General features: G+C 41.6%; 1 protein-coding gene across 1 annotated transcript in view; it reads left to right on the top strand.

The window, feature by feature from the left end:
- Elovl7 (ELOVL fatty acid elongase 7) overlaps positions 1 to 3,777 on the top strand; it is a 73,618-nt gene extending 69,841 nt beyond the window's left edge. The window contains exon 8 of the mRNA XM_034523666.2: positions 1,151 to 3,777. Within this exon, the coding sequence (XP_034379557.1) occupies positions 1,151 to 1,360 (210 nt within the window). The 3' untranslated portion in view covers positions 1,361 to 3,777. The remainder of the gene's footprint in view (positions 1 to 1,150) is intronic.
- Positions 3,778 to 15,615: the final 11,838 nt, after the last annotated feature.

The following is a 15,615-nucleotide window of genomic DNA, read 5'->3' as shown; positions in this document are numbered from 1 at the left end:
ACAGTAACAGTATTTATATTACAAGGCGTAACGTAAAAGATTCAATCATGGTCAGTTACTCATAGATACTGTTTCTTTATAAAGATTTTCCTAAAAGTTCCCTAGGATATAACTGACTTAAAATCAGGTATAAACAGGTGTGAAGTGGGAGGGGGTAGTGAGATGGCTCGGTGGATAAAGGGGTTTCCCACCAAACCTGATGACTTGGGTTTAATCTTTGAGACCCACACAGTGGAATGATAGAACAATCCAGTGGGCACAGGCATACGATGGCTCATGTATATCCCGTCTCTACAAAACAAGTATCAAAGAAAGATACCCAAGAATGTCTAAATACTAACATAGAAAGTCTCCTTATTATGAGCATGCAAACTCTTCCAGTCCACAGAGACTTTGAGCATTCTTGGGAAGCCAGCCAATGTCCTCCCTCTACTATGGCTTCTTGACAGCTGAGCCTTCTTCCTCTGTCTTCTTTTCTTGGAGGTAAAATCTCACTGTGCTGCCTAGCTGATCTCAAATTGTGAGCTTAAATGATTCTTCCACCTCAGCCTTTCAGGTAACTGAGGTACAGGTGTGTCTCACCATGCCCAACTCCTTCCAGGGACAGTTTGGATCTATGGTGATAAAGCACTTGTAGCAGCTCTAAGGACATGTTTTGTCTCCATCAAAACTAGAAAGGCTCTAATTTGGATGGTAGTGTCTTTTAGAACGTAAATGCTTCATCTCTGAGAACAAAATGTTGGAAATCAAGATTGCCCTGGAAAATTAAGTCACAGTGTAGTGATCCCCAATACACTTCATCAAGAACCAAGGACTACAGTCCTTGAGACTGCACCCCCACCCTCAAGAAAACAACCAATCAAATAAATAGCTGCTTGCTAGATGCCTGAGAATGATGCATGTTACCACACAGTACCTTCCAGGTAACATTTAAGTAGGATCTGCTGGGGTTGTGTACTGGCAGCACTAATATTGGTTCCAAACCTCCACCTAAATTTGACACTGTACCTAACCTAGTCTCACTCCTAGAGAGAACATATAGGAAGACATCGTGCCCTGCCTAGCAGTAACTTAGGTATGGCTGAAGAACTCATCAACCTGTGTTGGCCTTTTCATAGCTAATTTTTTTTTTCATTCTCCCGTCTCTCAGGTCCAGTTTGTTCTTGTCACTGTCCACATAGGCCAGATCTTCTTCATGGAGGACTGTAATTACCAGTATCCAGTTTTCCTGTACATCATCATGAGTTATGGATGCATCTTCCTGCTGCTCTTTCTCCACTTTTGGTATCGTGCTTACACCAAGGGCCAGAGGTTGCCCAAAACTATAGAAAACGGGAATTGCAAAAGCAAGCGCCACTAAAACACAAACACGGCCTGGATTTACAATGGAGACTGGTGGTAACTTGCCTTCCTTGACAATCAAGACATACTTGCCTATGCAGTGCATTTTGTATATTTTTCAAAACCAAGAGCTTGTATTTTTATGATAAGTTATTTGGGTTTCTGATCTCCGAGAGTCCAAAGCTCCCAGATAAGTCTTCTCAGTGGAAGAGCCTGGAACAGCCAGGAGGTTTCCTGTTGCCTTTCAAACCAATCAGAGGTCTTAATACATCTTGCTACATTGAGAGGAGGATATGAAGTGATACAGTGCTCTACTAGGAACTCGAGAAATGATGAAAAATACAAGCTATTTTGAATATGAACAGAGGTCCACAGAGTACGATAGATTCCTCCTGCCTGATGTGGAAACCCCTGATGCTGGGTTCTGTCTGTCACTCATCCCTTATACTCAGAAGACAATACATTCATTCTAGGGCTCAGTTCTAAAGTGCTAACACAGGTAAAGCCTAAGTGGATTTTTGATAAGCTCTCATTCTAAATTGTTAATGGTAAGTTCGAATGGTCTTCTGGGTCCTTGCCACAAGATCTGCCCATAAGACTTCCTCCCAACGCATGTACAAGTGGTTAGAGGCGGTAATGCTTCCGAATCTGCACTGATGCCCTTGACCCTAAGGTGAAGGTAACTATGTTGCAAACAAGATGATTTATGTCAACAGTTGAGTCAATGCTTTGCTAATGATGATTCTACAATTAACTTGGTGTATATCTGAAAAGACGGATGTGTCAATTAAAAAAATATGCTGTGGAATTCAGAGGGGGAAGGTATAATCTGTTGTAGTATAATGCCACTCTCTGATATGTCATGGGTTTAAGGGATTGTTTAAGTATGTATTGGTTAGATATTTAAGTGTCTATGTGATTGGCTTACCTCAGATGTTTTTGAGTCACATATTAATTTTTGAATATCTACTGTGCAAAGTGGCTTATGAAGCAACCGGAGTTGGGTGGTGCAGAGTATCAGAGGCAAGATTTGGTTACATAAACAAGGGCTGTTAGATTTTGAGAGATAAAGACTCTACATTATGATTGTGTATTATATATATTTAGTGTTGTGGCTATACTGCATGAAGAGCTATTTTCCAGAATCATGAATTAGCCAGGATTTCTATTTCTTCAGACCTATAAGCCATATTATGAAGGGCTGAAATTCATGTGGCACCCACCACCACCACCACCTTTAAAAAATGATGCTTTCTATAATGTCCTTCTTCCTGAGAGTGAACCAGAACAACTTAGCAATACTTGGACATTTGTGAAGCTGACAATATTATTTCCTTTTCCTCTTTGAAGACCTATCTATGTGTGAAAAACTTCAAAATCAGTACGGATGGCCTTGGTCATGGGCGCCACACAGTGTTGCTCACTTTTCAACAAAGCCAGAGTCCTCGTTGACTGTAAACTCTCGAGTTTTGCCTGCCCTCTTCTGATCCTTTACTCTGTCTCCACATTCACTCAGTTTATAAAGTTATTTGCCATTAAGTGGCCTTTAGTGATTCCACTTGCTTACAATGAGAAGCAGAGGATAATAGGAAGCTTTTCATACTTCAAAAAAAAAAAAAAAGTAGCAGACAAGCCAAGCTGAAGGGAACAGCTGTGCTAGTCAGTCACTGTGAAGGTCTCAGGGATCCAAGTTTTCCTATTTTGACTCTGTGTGTCCAGCCTGGGTTAAGATGGGATGGGATGGTAGATGCTGTCTTATAAACAAGCAGTTCCCAAAGACTCAAGTAGGGCAAAGACCCAAAGGAACTGAGAATAAGACAGGAGAGTGTGATTTATTTCCTCCCCTCTACTACACACCTTTTCCTCCCCTCCTTCAAGTATTTAAAAATGTTTGGCATGCCTACGGACTAAAAGCAGCACTGTGACATACCACATTTTTAACTATATGAATGAAGGCAGGGAGGTGGAACGTTATATGGGAACAGATCAAAGTTGACAGTGTCTCCCACATACGTATCTGTGGAGCAAACTGAGTATCACTGGTTGTAGTATTTGTGTGGGCAGTGCTCGGTCAAGCAGAGTTTCTAATGGGGTTTACCTACTTTTCAGGACTTTATTGCCTTTAAATTAGCTTGCCTAATAAGCAAACAGCTATTAAGTATAGTTTATTATAATAGTTCTATGAGTCCTTGAGGTCCAATATATATACATATATGTTATAAATACAAAATTTTAATTATCTATGGGGTATTAGGACTCTCTGTCTTCATACTTAATGAGAATTCTAATTTGAGTATACTACATTGTTTCATAGTTTGGGAAATTATAAAATTGTATCCCTTGGCTATCTCTTACTTCTGTTTACTTTTTAATGACTGTGGAAGTTGTGAGAAGTTGGACTTGTTCTCTGTGCTATAATAAATCTGTGGTATCACATGGACGTGTGCGTTTCATTTTGGAATCTAGCTGCTTTTGCTTGCCTGTGTTAGTGGTTCTAAATCTGAATACTCTCTTAGTCAAAGTACTTGGCACACTCATTATGTGCTTTCTGTATTCAGAATACTGTTCCAGATGTGAGTGGTTCAAAATGCCCACTGGAACCACCTGCATCTTATCACCACAAAGATGGATGTTCAAACAGCACAGTACAGGTACCACAGGAGGCCAAGTCCTGCCATTCACAAATTCAAAAAATACTATGAAAGCATTTGAAGGTGAGCATGTATTATGTGAAATGTGTACAATCCAAAACGGATAGTAGGTTAGTAGACCAGACGTCTGCAAGTAACAAGGGGGTGGAGAGATGGCTCAGTGGTTAAGAGAACTTATTGTTTTTGCAGAAGACCTGGGTTTTGGTAGTCCCATGGCAGCTCACAACTCTAGTTCTGAAGGATCCAACATTCTCTTCTGGCCTCCAGCTGCTTCAGGCAAGCCCATTGTGCTCACACATACACGAAAACAAACACTTATACACATAAACCCAAATAAATAAGAACTTAAAAACAGTTGTCATGCCTAACTGAAATAACAGTTTCTAGGTATTGATCACCTATGTTTGATAAAACAACTGATGGATGGATGCCAGGGAAGCTAGGGATGGTAGCTGAGGCTGACATAGTCTGAACCACAGATCTTCTCAGTGTCCATAAAAGTGAGATGCTAAAGTGTTCATACATCTTCTTGCCCCAGTTTGTGGTTTAAACTTGAACCTAAATGTCTGTTTCTAAATCAGTAATAATAATAATAATAATAATAATAATAATAATAATAATAATTCTGTTGATAGAGGAAGATATTAAAAGATACCAGGTGGATCAATCAGCCAGATAGAAGGTATTAAAGTCTATTAATTTCTTAAGACAAGTGGCTCAATTGATTCACCAAAAGTGACCTTAAAGGAAAGAAAGCCAAAAGAAAGAGGGACTATGGATTCCAGTGGCAGAGGACCTGCCAAGCACAGCCTGGCCTCCATCCCCTCCATCACCAAAAGGGAAGTAAAGGAAAGACATGGAAGGGAGTCTGGTAACTTGAGACCTAAATTTGAACAATTCAGTATTTGGATATAAGTTTGAACAAACCAATTTTAAAAGGATTTTAAATAATTTAATGTGGTATAAATATTAGATGATACTAAGAAATTAATACTGGATATAATCTCTGTACTGCAGCCAGACTTTTGAAAAGTCCTTATCCATGAACATGTATGTATATACTAATGCATGTGTGTATTGTGTTGTGCATAATTGACAGTCGTCTGGTTTTAGTTTAAAACATCCTTAGAATAAGAAAGGCAAGTGTTATTGGCCAAGGACAAGGAAATGGGGTGCTTAGCAGGAATCTGACATTTGGCTAGAACAAAGAAGTAATTTCAGGCAGGAATCTAAATCTTAGGCTAGAACAAAGAAGTAGGCTTCAGTCATGAAAATGACCTTGGGCTAGGACAGGGAAGTAGGCTCAGATACTTTGGTCATCCTGATAAGCCCTTAAAACAGTGATCATGGGATTTTGTTTATTGACTTGCTTGCTCTTTTGACTATTTGTGTTTATTGTCTTGCTTGTTCCTTGACTATTTGCATCTATTGTAATGCTAGTTCCTTAACCTAGAACTGACCTTAATATTTTCATGTAATTAAAATGATATAAAAGCAGATTGAGAAAAAAATTTTTAAAAAATGAGTAAATTTATAACCAAAAAGAAAAAAAAAAATAAGGCAAGTGTTAGCTGTTCTAGGCCAGTGGTTCTCAACCTTTCTATGGCTGTGACCTTTTAATATAGTTCTTCATGCTGTAGTGACACCCAAACATAACATTATTTTATTGTACTTCATAACTGTAATTTTGCTACTGTTATTAATCTTAATGTAAATAGCTGATATACAGCCCCTGTGAAAGGGGCTGAGACCCACAGGTTGAGAACCTCTGCTCTAAGTGAACAGTTTATACATGAGAAAACAGCCAAATATAATGAATGAAGCCTTAAAATCAATAGATATACATGTGTCTGTGTATTAATTGCTATTCATAGAAGCCTTGGGCTGACAAGATGGCTCAGCAGGTAAAAGCGCTTGCTGCCAAATTTAACAACCTAAGTTCTACTCCCTGGGACCTACATGGTGAAAGGAGAGAACTGACTCCTGAAAGTTGTCCTCTGACCTCCACACATTATCCAAAGTACGCATGTACAGTCCTACCAAATAAATAAATGCATTTTTAAAATTTAAAATTCTCTTGTCACTATTTTCTCTTATATTAAAAACATATTATTTGGAATGAAAAATGAGAAGTTACGATAAATGTTAACTCTGGGTCATGACTCTACTGACACGTCTTTCTGCCATTATACATACCTGAAAGGTCCCAGCTTTTAGCAAGCATTGTATATGTTTTACCGTTATGATTTTCATTCCAGGTAGACATCAAAGAGAGACATATTTGATTGATTACTCACCATTGACCAGCCAATGGCTGTACCTCTCTGTCTCTCTCACCCCCGCTCTCTCTATCTATATGTATAATATATAATGCATATATACTATATCTATATCTATACATATACAATATATATCTATACATACCCATATAATGCATATATAATAAATGTTATATATGTATTTTACTTCTCTGCTTACATATTTCTTTTTTAATATTTTTGTATTATTTTAAACAATATATGTACGTGTGTATATGTATGTATGTATGCATGCATGTATATGCATGTTTATATGATATGTCACAGGGTTTCACAGAGCCCAGGCTGTCCTTGAAATCACTATGCAACCAAGGATGACTTATCACATTTGATCCTCCTGCCTCCATCTCCCCAACCCTGTGATTACAAACATGCACCACTGCACCTGTTTTATGGGTGTGCGTTAGGCCGACATTCTATCAACTGAATCACAGCCCAAGTCTCTGACAAACTTTAAACCTGCTCTTATGTAGACCCTTATTTTAAAAGGTTTTAGGATGGGCAGGAAAAGAAGCCTACATAAACAGTAAACAAAAACCAAGGCAGGCTACATGTTGCAAAAACGAGACCTTTCCCTAAGTTGACATGCTGCTACATCTGTAGTGTTCGTAGTGTTCGAGTTGGGCTTGGTGGTGCATACAAAAGGATCACAAGTTCCAAGACTACATAGCAACACTGTGTCAAAGAGAGGAAAGGGGGAGGGAGAGGAAGAGAAAGAGAGAAGGAATCTGATCAAAGAAATGACATGGTCAGTGTGATTATGGGAGGCTTTGGATAAAAACCCTTCAGAGGGAGCCTGGGGCCCCCTGACATCATTTACCTATTTCCTTCTTGGAGGAAACAGTTGGGAATAACAGGAAGTGGTTATCATATGCTGTTCTATGGCATGGTGCTATGTAGCCAAGCTCAGAAGAGGACAGACACACACACACACACACACACACGCGCGCGCGCGCGCGCGCGCGCGCGCGCGCACACACACAGAGAGAGAGAGAGAGAGAGAGAGAGAGAGGGAGAGGGAGAGAGAGAGAGAGAGAGAGAGAGAGAGAGAGAGAGAGAGCCTTTATCTGTACCAATCACGCACAAGACAGTGAGTCTGTTTTCTGCCAACAGACTTTTCCAGGAGTCCTCTATAGTGGCTTCCATTGCATCTCAGTAGTCAGGAGCCCCTCACGTCTCTCCTTAATTACCAGGGAAACTAAGAAATGTAATTTTTGTAGGTGGGTATGCTATCATCTCTAATAAGAATCAGTTCTGTTAGTAAGAGACGTAAGAAATAAGGTCTGCACAGGCAGATGATGTAAGCTGGTCCATTGAGGATCACTATCGTGAGAAACCACTGAGTATATAATTGCAACAAATTAACTTGTTGGCCAAACCTGACTTGGATACCCAGAGGCTAATTTTCTCTTCACTTATCCATCACACATCTTCCAGGGAAGGAATCTGAATGCGTTTCATTATTGACTGCTACCCAAACAACCCTCCACTGTGATTTTTCCCCCACATCTAACTCTGATTTATAAGATTTATAAGCAAGGAGAGGACTTAGCATGATTTGATTGTTGTGTCACTATGATGTGTGTAGCACACATCTTTCTGGATCACTGCCCAGAAAAATCTGCTTTTTTTTTTTTTTAAGTTTTTTTTCCAAACATTTAAAATGAAAATGGAAAACTTTCGATTGAAAATAGAGAAAACCTAAAAAAGTGAAAAATGATTAACAGTGGCTGGTTTTACTTTCATTTTATCCCTTCCTTTGTGCCACTGAGAGCAACAGGACTTGTAATCATGAATCTAAAATAGCATAGTTGCCCATAGTGTTGAGAGAGGTTCACAGATTGGCCACCTAACATCACCTAATGTGATGTTACCAACATTAACTAGGATACATGTGCAGTATATTAGAAACAGCCTACATCCTTTTCTTTCTTTTTAAAAGAACATCTATTTTATATTGTTGTTATAAAACATTATTATAAAATAAACAAGGAGATATTGTCTCATTTTATAGTTGAAATAATATTTCTTGTGTTTTTTATAAATCTACATGTTTTATTTCTTTGCTTACATATTTCTTTTTTAATCTTTTGTATAAAATTTAAATATATTTTAACCGTATTTTCCCCACCAAGTTCATCCAGATCCTGTCTTCCTTCCTACCCACCCAACTTTAAGTTCTTTCTCAAAAAATAATCCACAAAATCAATACAACAAAACGCCCAAAACCTAGAAAACAAACCGCCCCCCTCTGAAAAATATCTCACCAAACTATTACCAAATACAACCATATACTGAAAACCTGTGTGGTCCATTATTTGTTAGTCTGATATTCCTGAACACAAGATCTGCCCTGGAGTGGTTGGTATAACCAGTGTCACTCCATTGGAAAAGAACTGATGTTCCCTTTCTGTCATATAATCGATTGTTAACCTAAACTCTAAAGTTCAGTCATTTAAAAAAAATATGACAAAATAAAATATAATGGGATAATACAAAAACCATCATATCCAAGTTGGACAAGACAAAACAACAGAAGGAAAAGAGTGCAAGAGAAGGATCGAGAACCAGAGACTTGCTAGTTCACACACTCGGCAACCCCATAAAGACATTAAACTGGAAGCCGTTATGTAAGCTCCTGGTGCAGAGCACGGTGGGTGCTGACCGTGCTGCCTCAGTCTCTCTGAGGTCATAGGAGCTTTGCTCATGCTGATTGGGAAGGCCTTGTCTTCTTGGTGTCCTCTGTCTGGCTCTCACTCTCTCTGCTTCCTCTCCCACTGGGTTCCCTCGATCTGAGGAGAGGGATTTGGCAGAGACACCCCATTTAAGGACTGGGTGTTCCATGGTCTCTAGCTCTCTGTACGATGTCAGGAGAAACAGCCTACATCCTTTCCAGTCTTCCCCTGGGCAGCCTACCCCTGTGTGGGCAGATAAAGAGCAGCATCTGAGGATGCTGCTAGATCCTGAGGTTCTGCAAGCACAGTACAGCAATCCCTGCTCCCCACTAGTAGCTTTAGCGTTACCACAAGTACAGGGCACTTAGCCAGGCAAAGATAAAAGAGCCTGCTAGATTAGTCATCCAGTGAAGTCATGACAGGCAATTAACTTGCAAAGAGAAAGCATTATTTTGGCTCATGGTTCTGGATGTTCCAGGCCAAAATAAGGTATTCTCCACTTTGGCACTCTGGCAAGGACAGCATGCCAAAGCACAAATGGATGGCAGAGTAAACTACTTTTGGTTCAAGGTAGGAATCCAAGAGAGATTGGGGCCCCACAATCCTCATCAAAGGCATGTCCAAAATGATCTAAGGACCCTGAAAAGTCTGCTGTACCTCCTAATACTACAACCAGGGAACCAAGCCTTTGACACATGGATTGTTGGGGAGCACAGAACCTAATCATAACACCTGGGTCTGGGCTTGGGTGGGCCCCAATGTATAAAGGAGCTGCTGAGTTCACTGGAGCTCTGAGTCAACAAAGGACAAGCAACTAAAAGAAGCCCCCAAGGTCAGAAATGAAAGTAGACTATAGAAATAGAGAAAGGTCTATTCCTTGAAGTATATGAGCAAGAAATTCTTAAGTGTCACAGGAGGGCAGGAGAGATGGCTTCCTGCTCTTTCAGAGGACTGGAGTTCAGTTCCCAGAAACATAACCATGTTGGATGACCCATAATCTATCACTTCAGCTTTAGCGAAATCTGACACCTTTTGTCCTCTGAGGGCTCCTACGTATGCACATGCATGTGCACTTGTGTGCATGCACACGTCTCTCTCTCTCTCTCTCTCTCTCTCTCTCTCTCTCTCTCACACACACACACACACACACACACACATGAATATGAATGCAGGAGGCCATTATTTGAGCTCTTTTTTTCTTAATTTTTATTTTTGTTGTATGCATGTAAGTGTTGCCAGAGCCTATGTGCATGTGCCATGTATGTACCTCGTGCCCGCAGAGGCTGGAAGCATTAGATCCCCAGTGAATGGGATTATAGATGGCCAGATGAGAACTGGGGATCAAACCTGGGTTTTTTTTTAGAAAATCAGCCAGTGCTCGGAATGGATGAGCCAGCTCTCCAGTCCTAGGAAGATCCTTCTTTATTATGGGTCAGATTATTTCCTGGGCAGGGGATTCCAGGCTGTGAAATAATGGAGACATCGAGTTAAGCACCAGCATTATCTCACTGTCTCCCAGTTATGGATATGATGTGACCAGATGCTTCAAGCTCCTGCTGCCCTGATTTTTCCATCCTGATGGACTGACCCCTTGGACTGTGGACCCAGAACAAACCCTTTCTCCTGTAAGTTACTCTTGTCGAAGTGTCTTATCACAGGAACAAGAGACTAAGCAAGTGGTTCTGTGCCTGATGCTCCAAGTCCCTGACTCTCAAGCACAAGCTCCTGAACTGTCCAGTTTGTCTTCTGTTCCCTCGCTTGTGCCTTCCGCAGCCTTTATTTGACCATGAAATCACTTCTCTTCAGATCACCAGAGCACATACTCTATTTCATTGAAGTGTCACGTGGTTCTAGCCCAGACAACCAATGGAGGGAAGAGCTCTAAATCAAATGAGTTTAATTCTGCCCTTCAACAGATTTATATTTGATGTTATATATGCAAAACTACACTTAGCCTTGCAAGGAGATGGACATTATTCTCAGCGTCCCACATCTCCGAGGTCTTTGAATCAGACACAAATAATTCAGAGCTCAACGCGGCTTCTTTTGGTCGCTGTTGATCGTTGGCCCTGGGGTGTCTGTCATTTGGCCGAGTTGCCTGCAGTGTAGACTGACCCGTCTATCTTCCCCTCCGGAGCACTTGCCATTTACCCCTTTCTTTCCCACACCATGTGATCAGCCAATCAAGGCAAATGCTACCCATGATTTCCCAGCCAACCGTAAGAGTATAAGGTGCTGCTGAGAGAGCCCCTATCTTATGAATCAGAATCGGTTTTATGCCTACAGGCACAGAAGCAAACCTCCTCTGGTAATTCTTCATTCAAAGCACATTCCCCGGTTGCCATTTATTTCCTGCCCTGAAGAATATTTTGAATAAAGTGGAATATATTTTGTGGGCATGTGTTTTGTTTGTGTAAACAAACAAAGGAAAAATCCCTTATTTCTTGGCCTTGGCCAGAAGAGAGATGTCCAGTAGGTCAGCATGCAGCTGTTGTGGTGCTGGTGTGTGTGTGTGGGGGGGGGGAGGGGGCTCTTCCTCATCTAGTGATCCCCTTTCTCTCTCACTCCTTTCTGATGGGTTACTAGTGACTACCATGGATTGATTATGCAGATTATAAACTGTCAAGAGTATAGAATAGCATATGAATCAAAACAAATCTGATTTCTGCTTTTGGGTTTCATTATCATGTGTTATTATTCCTAGGGACATTTACATGGTGGCACAAAAGCTTCATTATTCTTTTTATTTTTCCCCCTTCCACATAGCCCAGGCTGGCTTTGAGTCTGTCATACAGCTGAACGTGACCTTGAACTTATGATCCTCCTGCCTCCACTTTTCAAGAGCTTGGTTTTCAGAAATGTGCCTCCGTGCCTGGATATGTGTGGTGCTGGATACTAACTCAGGGCTTTGTGTATGCCAGGCAAGTACTCTGTCAACTGAGTTATATCCCCAGACTGTTGTTACTTTTTAATCTTCTTTTCTTTTCCTTTTCTTTTATAAGCTTCCTTTAACTTTTTAAAAGATGTATGTATGTATGTATGTATGTATGTATGTATGTATGTATGTTGTGGTAAGTAATATTTTGGAGGGTTTCTACCCCACCTAGACCAAATAGTTCCTAAATTAAAAGCACTAGAGCTGGCAGACACCAGCCCAGCTCTATTCTATTTTGTCTACTTCCCTGTCGAAAGTCCTGAGCTATTCCTTGCCGTATGTTCCATTTGGGCTGCTCCTGCTCCAGCAGGCCAGTCCTCATGGCCATATGCTCACAATCCACACTGTCCATGTAATCTCCTCCTTCTTCCTCTCCTCTGGGTCCCTCCTCAAACCCCAAGGCCCATGAACCTTTCTCTGCCTTCCTTCTGCTCAGCTCAGGCTATAGGCATTTCTATTAACCAATCAGGGACAACTTGGGTGGCAAGATTGATACAACAAGAGCTGATATAGGATAGGATCCCCTTGTCCCTGAGGAGCTCCCTGTAGGGTGGTGGGGGCAACCAGACCTTGGGGTACAGAATTCAGCATTTGAATACAGTGGCACCACATCAATCCCCTACATATGTGTGTGTGTGTGTGTATGTATGTATGTATGTATGTATGTATGTATGTATTTGTGTGTATACTTGTGTGTTGACACACATGTACTATAGGACATGTGTAAAGGCCAAAGGACAACTTGTGGGAATCTATTTTCTGTTTCTACAGTGTGAGTCTTGGAGATCAATCTCAGGTTATCAGAAACTGAAACTCTTGTGTTGTTAGGGGCTAATATAACAACAGATGCTGAGCTACCAGACAAAAATAAAACTTCATGTGGCCTAGCAACTCCATTTGGGGCTACTTACTCCCCCCAAATCAGGTCTTTAAAAGACATTTGTGTGTCATGTTCACTGAAGCCAAAATGTAGGAAAAGCCAAATCAACTCATTGATGGGTGAATGAGTAAATAAACTGTGGTGTATAAAACCAATGCAATATTGTTCAGCCTTCAAAAAGAACTATTCTGATAATGTCACAACATGGATGAACTCTAAGGTTGTCACAGTTAGTAAAATAAACCAATCGCCAAAAGACAAATGCTGTATAAATCCATTTTTGAGGCAACCATGGAGTAAATAGAACAGTAGCAGGTGATAGCTAAGGGATGGGAGAATTAGGAGATGTTTTTTAATTAAGTAAAACTCACAGGAGGCTATTGTTTTAGATCTTAAGCTCTTGCATTAGACCCCAAAAGACCAGGCTAGAACTCAAAGCAGAGCCATGGTGCATGCATGTATGGATATGTGTATATGTGCAAGCTTCCTCCAACAAGGCTACACCTCTTAATAGTGCCACTCTCTGTGCTAAGTGTATGGTGCATGCATGTATGGATATGTGTATATGTGCAAGCTTCCTCCAACAAGGCTACACCTCTTAATAGTGCCACTCTCTGTGCTAAGTGTATTCAAACTACCACACTTATCTAGCTTGTTGAGATAAAGTCTTGTTATGTTGACCAAGCTGATCTTGAACTCTTGGGCTCAAGTCATCCTCCTGTCTCAACCTCTGGAGTAGTGTGTATAGCTTTGTGTGTACTTTTGTTGTTGTTGTTGAAACAATGTTTCATGTAACCTATACTGGCTTCAAATTCACTACATTCAGGAGAGAATTGCCTTCAGAGATTGTGGGGGCATACATAACCACACTATCCTCACTATGTTGCCCAGGCTAGCTCCAACTTGTAGATGTCCCAGTCTCAGCCTCCCATGTGCTGGGACTATCAATATGGGTGATTACACCTGACTCTATATATGCTTTAAAAAAAAAACCCAGCTTTTTATTGATTCTGCATAATTTCACATCATAGACCTCAATCTTACTCATCCTCCTGTCCCTCCACATCTGCCCTCCATCCCTGCAGCTTCCCCCCAAAACAAAACAAAAAAAGTAAATAAACAACATCTCACCATGGAAGCTACAGTGTGTCCCACATTTTATACCCTTTTGCCCAAATAGCTTTACTTGCAAATGTTCATTGCAGTGAGTCATTGATCTGGTTCAAGGCCTCTGGCTTGTGCTATTTTATCAATACTGGATCCTGTTGGGGACTTCTCTTGGCTACCCTGTTGTCCTGTGTCATGTAGATCCTAAAGCTTTGGTTCTACAGGACCGGCCCCTTGAGCATGCTCCAACAATTCATAGGTGGGAAGATGTTGGGGTGGGACTGTGGGTAGTGTGGCTGGAAACACTGAAAGTTCCTCCACGTGGGAAGTTAGGCATGGCGGCTGTGGCTACAGCAGCTCATTAAAGGCCTTCTCCACGGTTCCTCACGCTGTGGCCCCAATGACACGAGAAAGTCCTTGGGTCTCCAAAATGGCTCTATTGGCATGATGGATGATGGTTGAATCTGGATGTGCACCCCTGCCCCTGAAACTCAGAGCAGACCTGAGTTAAATAGGGAGGGAAAGGGGAGGAGGGGCCGGGGAAGAATGATTAATTGGCTCTGCCCTTCGGCCTTCAGGTATCTCATTAGTAAATGAATCTCTCTAGGGCCCAAGACCTGTATTTACGACCTCTACCTGTGCTCTTTGGGCGGGGCTGCATTGTCCTGAATGTGACTGAACAGTGCAGGTCAATGGAATTCCACACCACTTGTCAGGAGCCTGGATTCTGGAAGCTCGGCAGAATAGACTCCCGTCCCTTACAGGCAATGGACACCTGTTGGGTGCCTGGGCTTTCCAGTCAGTGCTTTGACCAAAACCAAGACCCTTTTCACCGCCCTACATGGAACAAGTTGGAACCTTGGATCTGGGCCTGGGCAGAAGCTGAGTTGGTCAGCCAAACAGCAGTCCTGGGACTGGGCTCCAGGAGCCAGGGCTCTTGCTGTACCTAGATGAGGAGTGGGTCCAGCTCTGCTGAGCTCATATGCCTTTAATTCCAGAACTCAGGAAGCAGAAGCAGAAGCAGAAGCAGAAGCAGGAGAATCTCTGAGTTTTGAGGCCAGTCTAGTCTACAGAGCAAGTTCCAAGACAGGGTGGTCTATACAGAGAATCTCTGCCTTGAAAAACAAAAGCCAACCACAAACAAACAAACAAACAAACAAACAAAACCTGTTTTAAGCAACACTCAGCATTATCTTGTCTTTTTTTTTTTTTTTTAAACTGTCTGTCAGCTAGCTATCACGGCTTAAAGTCTCCATCTCTCACAGACACCTGCACCATCTTCCTGCAGCTCTTGGTCTCTTTGGGTGGTGCCCACTTACAGCCGCTCCTTATTTCAGACTCTTTCCAGGGCGGTATCTTACAGCAGCAAAGGGGCTTTCGGGCAAGGGGAGAATAATACTGAGCTTGCCCGGAGACACCGCCCTCCTCTCCTCCATCGAGGGTCCTCTCCAAAGAGTCAAATTAATTCGGAGCTCCTCCACATTCCCTCTCCCTTCCCCCATACATCTCCGCTCCACTTATGAAGGCTTTTGATGTCACTTCTCAGACTCATGTACATTTGTGTCACCAAACTCTCAGGGTCAATCTCAACCTCATCCCGGCACTTCCCCAGAAGGCATAAAAGAATGGGGGGGGGGGCGCAGGGGCGTGTTAGAATAGAGCGTGCTTAGGAAAGAGTTCATTTAGACTCCTTGTTGCTTTTAGAAAC

Source organism: Arvicanthis niloticus, chromosome 19, assembly GCF_011762505.2.
Source record: "Arvicanthis niloticus isolate mArvNil1 chromosome 19, mArvNil1.pat.X, whole genome shotgun sequence".
Classification (NCBI taxonomy): domain Eukaryota; kingdom Metazoa; phylum Chordata; class Mammalia; order Rodentia; family Muridae; genus Arvicanthis; species Arvicanthis niloticus.
This window is presented reverse-complemented; position numbering and strand designations above follow the sequence as displayed.